Source organism: Cyprinus carpio, chromosome B6, assembly GCF_018340385.1.
Source record: "Cyprinus carpio isolate SPL01 chromosome B6, ASM1834038v1, whole genome shotgun sequence".
Taxonomy (NCBI): domain Eukaryota; kingdom Metazoa; phylum Chordata; class Actinopteri; order Cypriniformes; family Cyprinidae; genus Cyprinus; species Cyprinus carpio.
The window spans coordinates 9,979,596-9,986,546 of NC_056602.1; the positions used below are offsets into that span (position 1 = coordinate 9,979,596).

General features: G+C 34.1%; 1 protein-coding gene and 1 long non-coding RNA gene across 4 annotated transcripts in view; both read left to right on the top strand.

Annotated features, from left to right (window-relative positions):
• LOC109054742 (cytoplasmic protein NCK2-like) overlaps positions 1-1,328 on the top strand; it is a 43,839-nt gene extending 42,511 nt beyond the window's left edge. For all 3 annotated transcript variants that reach the window (XM_042725637.1, XM_042725635.1, XM_042725636.1), the window contains exon 4: positions 165-1,328. In XM_042725637.1, coding sequence (XP_042581571.1) covers positions 165-359 — 195 coding nt within the window. In that variant the 3' untranslated portion in view covers positions 360-1,328. The remainder of the gene's footprint in view (positions 1-164) is intronic.
• Positions 1,329-4,350: 3,022 nt separating this feature from the next.
• Positions 4,351-6,712, top strand: LOC122137551. The gene is made up of 4 exons (XR_006154941.1): positions 4,351-4,606; positions 4,768-4,840; positions 6,358-6,375; positions 6,693-6,712. It is a non-coding gene; the product is annotated as an uncharacterized LOC122137551 (long non-coding RNA).
• Positions 6,713-6,951: the final 239 nt, after the last annotated feature.

Below are 6,951 nucleotides of genomic sequence, written 5' to 3' on the forward strand. Positions count from 1 at the left end.
CTCAGGTCAATCAGCTGATGAGTTAATTCAGCTTTGTTAAATAAGGAAGACACCAAAACCGTGCAATGCTGGGGAGCTGCCAGGAATCTAGGGCTTATGGCGCCACCTGTAGGCTGAAGTTCACTAAACGAAAATTCTGTTTCTTTCTCTCTCCTTCTCTACAGCCGAGTGATTTCTCAGTGTCTCTGAAAGCAGCCGGGAAGAACAAACATTTCAAAGTGCAGCTGTCGAATGGAGTTTACTGCATCGGTCAACGCCGCTTCAATACTATAGATGAACTGTTAGAGCACTACAAAAAAGCTCCCATCTTCACTAGTGAACATGGAGAGAAGCTTTACCTTATCAAACCCCTCCAGTGACCTTCCACACACAAATGAGCCTTACAACCAGGCCTTACTGGACCAGACCAGATCTGACCTCATACTGAGCCAAGTGATCTGCAACTCCTACTTACCCATCATTTCCCACCAGAAAACAGGGGACTTATTGAATACCAACCCACAGGAAAATCACAGGATTTAACATTATGATGTTGTTTCTGCCAATGTGTGTCCATGTTGCTTTAGCTCTTCTTTTCACCTGGAGAGGTTGACCTTAATGAATATCGGCTTTTCCAAGTGATAAATGAAGTACTTGCCCATGGACTTGACTGACAGCTCATTTTCTGTTCACACTTAGCCGACATCGAGATATAAGAAAGCCAACAGATACAGCCTTTATCTGATACAGGCTTCGACTTATAAAGTCATCACAGGGCAAGTGCACAAATACAGATGCAGTGGAATTACAGGAAACTGTATATACAGTACATAGGAGTTGCCAAAGAGAGAGTGGTGACAGGTACTTGTCGCCCCCTGCTGGATGAACTGAGAAATGCCAACAGGAGGGTCTTATAAGATGAATGTTTTGTAGATGCTTAACCAAATGTGCCACCTTCACATTCAAGCACTGCGCATCTAATATATATATATATATGAGAAATATATCCACCTCATTCAGATTGACACATCTGTATCAGCATTAAAGTGTTGGCATAGACCTCCATATTACAGCAAAACACTGTTCAAGTTACTTTTCTAAAGGGCACCATTAGAAAATAATTGTTTGGTCTCTTTAAAAAATGAGTCCATTCAGCTTTTAGTTTCTGAGCTTTTATAAAAGTATGGTACAACTGAATGTTACTGAGCATTGTTATTTAAAACCATGTTTATTTAACGTGAGAGGGGAAAAAAGCTGCGGACAAGGACAATGTAGTGAGCTCCACGTCTATGATAGCTGTGCAAAAAAGTTTTGTTTGATTAAACATTTTGCAAGAATAATAACAAAGTTGTGTGTTTTTTATTGTTTCTTGGTAATGTATAGTTAAAAATTTGAGGGGTTTTGAAATCTCTTTATGCCCACAGAGGCTGCATTTATTTGATAAAAAAAATACAGTATAAGAAACAATGTAATGTAAAATGTTGTCACATATTTTAAAATGTAATTTATTCATATGGTGGCAAAGCTACATTTTCAGCAGCCAATAGCCATCACTCCAGTCTTCAGTGTTACATAATCCTTTAGAAAACATTTTAATGTGCTGATTACTTTGTATAAGAAATAATGTTTTTTTGTTAAAATATTTCTGCTTAATATTTGTGGAACTTATTGTGATTATTTTTTTTCCCCAGAATTTTTTAAAGAATATAAAGTTCTTAAAAAATTGTTCATAACATTATACAGGGACTAAGAGTGACTCTTGAAGGACCAGCACCACATCCTCTTTTGCCACTGTTTGAAGAATTTATCTTCCAGAATCTGGCAGTAAGTTTCGGGAATTAGTTTTTGTCCTTCTCCATCCTGAAACTCTCCTGCAAGAGATTGACTAAAAATGAACCACATGGTACAAGAGGATGTGGTGCTGGTACTTCAAGAGTCACTTTAAACTTATCTGTCCATAAAACCTATAAAAAATTAGTCTTTATGTATTTCACAACACTTCAGCATGTTATTCTTATTAAGTGAGGGTCATTTCTTAGGATTTGTTTTAACCCAAGCAAAGTCTGAGTCTGACCCCTTTTAATCTTGGAGACTCCAGGTAGGTTGCAGTTCTGGAAAATGGTGGCGCTGGAGACTAAATCGTTTCTGATGGTTTAACACCTAATTCTTCACATTAGAAGAAGGTTTTTTTTTTTTTTTTTTTTTTCCTGACCCTGCTGACCCATTGAGCATTTTGCTGTGCAATGGTCATGTCTTAACTTTTCAATCAGAGTTAAATCTAAAAAAAAAAAATTTTTCCGTTGGCTTATTTGATCAGTAAAAGAAAATGTGCCTATAATTATGCACACCTGAATATAAGGGGGTTTTCACTTCCATGCTTATATATCACTTATAAATAATTAAATACAAAATTATTAGTAGTTATTAAGATTGATGTGGTCTGGAATTGGTATAATGTGCTTGGAAAAAAACATGATCAGAATATCAATCTGCCTAATAATTATGCACGCACTGTAAATGTCTTTACTGTTACTTTTGATCAACTTAATGCATTCTTGCTAAAAGAAAAAAAAAAGAATACAATTGTTTTGAATGCTGCACTGGATATACGCCTACTATTAAAAATATATATGAAATAACATGCAATATGAAACAATATACATTGTTAAGAGGAGACTAGTTGTCATCTCAGAAATGGATATGATTATTTGACTATTTGCAGTGGAAAAAAAGTGAAACTTCTGGCAGTTCAAGTCACAAATTAGATGTGTTTTTACTTATCCAATAATCATTTTATTTATTTGGGTTGATATATATATGCTTTATTTTTTAAGATTAGATGTCAGTTTTCCTGTCATAACTGCAAATATTTGATTTCAAAAATATCATATCTATTAGACTATTTCTTATTATGATTTTAAATGTGTATTTAACCTCACAATGATCTCAAAGTTAAAAGAGGTTTTAAAGTCTGATTCTGTGGTGACTGTGCTTTAAAATTATATTTTTATAATCATAAAAGTGATGAATAATTTTGAAAATCTGACAGTAATTAGTTCTGAGTAAACTGTAAGGTTAACCCTGTTTGAAAATGGTTAACAGTTGAAAACATTAGAAAAAGTAATCAAATGTAATCAGTTACATTACTTTAATAAAGTAAATGAAAGAGTTACCCTACTTATTACATTAAACCTGAACAAAATTCAGGTTTAAATAGGGTAACTTCTTGTAATCTGTAACCTATTTCATTTCCAAAGTAACCTTCCCAACACTGTGTGTGTTTGTGTGTGTGTGTGTGTGTGTGTGTATAATTATTTGCATATTATGCACTATTACTACTAGTAGCATACTATTATGAGTAGCCTCCAATAAAGTATTTGTGCTTGCGTGTACTGCTCACTAGAGAGCGCTAAAGTATTTTTGCCGTATTAAACTATGCTATAAACGGTTTGTCAAAAGATGAAAACATTTTGGAACCCAGGGACGCCCACTCAGTCTCTCAAGCCAAGCCAGGGACCTCTAATATCAAAACTCTAGCAGAACATGACCAGGCATTTCATTAATATTATTAACAAGCATTATTAGATTATAATCTAGTTATCAATTGCCATGTCCTGCATTTATTGTGTTGCCTGCCTGAAAAATAGCCACATCTAGAAGAATTTTTATTATTGTTGTTATCTTTTTTTTTTTTTTTATTTTTTTTCATTTAATGACTCTTATATATCTGGTAATAGATCTGGAGTTGATTCTAAGTGTGCCATTTGCATTTGGAAGCTGTTGATGTGAAGCCACATCATGAGGTCAAATTATGTTCACATGCAGGTGAAACAGACGATTGTTAGGCTTCCAAAACAAAACAAATCCACCAGAGAGATAGCCGGAACATTAGGAGTGGCCAAATCAACAGTTTGATACATTCTGGGAGAAAAAAAAAAAGAAAGAAAAAGAAAGAAAGCACTGGTGAACTCAGCAACATAAAAAGTCCTTGACCTCCACAGAGGACAACAGCGGTGGATGATCGGAGAATCCTCTCCATAGTAAAGAAAACCCCTTTCACAATATCTATCCAAGTGAAGAACACTCTCCAGGAGGTAGACATGTCATAGTTTTTTTTTTTTTTTTTTTTTTTTTTTTTTTCTGTAAGTGCTTTGAGTGCTTTGGTGACCTAAAGGGACACATTATTTTAAGAGAATTACTTTTCCGTACGTTTAAAATCTACTTTTCAGTAGACTTTTTATGTGCAACACAAAACAACAAAACATGTTACAATGTGTTAGTTCGAGATATTTCCACGTGGAATGTTTCTTTGAAACTGACACACATACAGACAACATTCTAAAAAAGAGAGGTTGAAACCCTGAAAAAGACTTCTCTGAGATCTCTTCAGTCTGTGAATTCTTAGACAGTATGGCCTCTACTTTAACAAGGGATTCTTTCAGCTGTGGAGAGAAGTGTGAGAATCTCCTGCAAACAAAAAGGTACAGAGTAAACGTGCAAAGAAATGTAGGGTATGACATGAAAGGTCCATGTGAAAGGTAAACAACACCATTCCAGCTCAGACTTGGTGCTCTACTTAAAGGACTGGGCACCAAGACACACCAGTCTTCAGGAACATCTGCTGCAGGTAAGCTTATTAATATTAATACAATCTTTGTTTTTTATTTATTTATTTATTTTTTTTTTTTTATTTTTTTCAAAATGTTTTATTTTTGAATCACTTTAAAGTTTGAAAATGGTTAAAATGACTGTAGAGCCTTATATTTAGTCTGTTGCTATTACTTTCAGTGGGTGACCATGTTTCGTCTGTGTTTCTCACTCTTCCTGTGTTTGGTTTGGCTTGGACTGCTCTGTCTCTCAGGTAAGAAAAGCTGACAATTTGGGGATGTATACATCACCTTTCAAAGTTTGGTGTCAGTGTGATTTTTTTATTATTTTTTTATTTATGTAAAACCGCAATACTGTGAAATCTTACAATTTAAAAAAGCTCATTTATTACTCCAGTCTTCAGTCTCACATGGTCATTCAGAAATAATTGTAATGGGTTGATTTAGTGTTCAAGAAACATTTCTTACTATTATCAATGTTGAAATAGTTCATATTTTTAAAACTGCTTAAAATTTTTGAGGAAAGAAATTTCAAAATAACATTTATTTAAAAAAAATTCTAGCAATGTCACTTTTGATCAATTTAATGAATTCTTGCTGAATAAGAGTTTATATTTTTTTTTCTTAAAAATTCTAATTGACCCCAAACACTGAATAATAGTGTATGCATTTTTTTTTATACATCTTCACATCTTCACCATTACTCACTTTATATTTTTCAATGTGCACTGATATTTTGGTAATAATTTCTATGAATCCTGTATTTATAATGCATTTAATGGGTATTCTTAAGACAATTCTTAATTCTCATATCTTGGTGTTTTCTCATAACTCGATCTTGTTTAAGATCTGCACAATACATTACTATCTTTATAGCGGTCAGGGGTGGTTGTTCATATTTGAGTGTTTTCTATGAGGCTAATATTAATTTCGGTTTGAGCTAGTTTAAGATTACTGATATCCCTTTTGCATCTAAACAATGCAATATGGTTTTTGTAAGGCACTATGTATGCATTATAATGCATTAAAAAACTCTTATAATGCATTATAAACAGGTTTCATAGACAGGCTTTTTTTTTTCTCAAGAGCTGTTACATTCAGTTCAAGGATTCTTCTGATAGCTCTTGTGAACTAGATAAAAATTGCAAAGATGGCAGAAATAATGTAAAAACAGCTAAAGGCTACCAGATTTGAGGCACTTTTTAGCTGAAATATTCTGGCTTTGTCAAACATGCGGAAACTTCTGAAAGAAAACTGGCAGAAGGTTGAGAACAGACAATAGCTCAACTGTTCCTCTCAAACACGGGACTGCTTACAGAAACAGACAGCTCTGCTTTTTTTAAACCAAGTTGTGAAGCTGTGCATACAGAATCTGTAACGTACAAGGATAACAGATAAATGGAAGCTCATTAACAATGTGATATCCTTGGCATTAAATCAAGACCTTAAGAATCACTCTGAGCACTGTACATATACATGAATTACTCTCTATTCAGTTTCAGGAATAAAATTACTTAAATGAATTTTCTTCAGAGTGGTGCATGAATGAAATGATTAGTCTAAAATTAAGGTCAGTACAGTAATTTAGAAGTTATACAGCTACTGTCCACTTGCCTATACCCGATGTGCCACATTCTATTTAAGCTTTACACATTAAATATTAATTACATCTCATTTGCATTTATTGGTTCCTAGTATTAAGAGTTACATCTATGCTTTCTTTACATCTATATATAACTATATATTCAATGTCCTTCTATTTTCCTTACAGAGGCAGTGGAAAACCAAGGTGAGTTTTAAATTCTCTGATTTCATTTGTATCCTGTAAAGTGCAATGGGGTTCCACAATGTCCTAAAATGTGCTGATTGGGGGGGAAGTATTAGTTATATAACTTTTTATTCCATAATTGCTGAAGGTGTCATATTAAACAAAGCTAAAAATCTAAAAGTTATTTCTTTTAAGAAAAAAAATTAAATGATTTTTGTATGTGTGATAATTCTAAGAATTCTAATGTTACTTTTTTTTTTTTTTTTATGTTCTGTATAAATATCTGTTCTCAGATCTCTTGTGTTGACCTCTTTTTTGCCTTTCTGCTTGGCTTATAGCTGAATCAAGGGAGAAAGGGGGAAAGTGTGAGTGTGTGTGAGTTGGCGTTTTCAGTCTTTTTTCTTTTTGGTTTGGGTTGTGCGTTCTCACGCTGGCTATGACAAGATTGAGGAATTGGCCAGAACCTTTTGGGCTCACTTCCCTTCCGCCAGCCGCCTAGGTTACGACCCTCCCGCTCCAGAAGAATAATGCCATCTGAGTTGGAGTCCGTGTTTTGGAGACCATTTGCCCCTTTCATTATGGCACATCTCTTGGAAA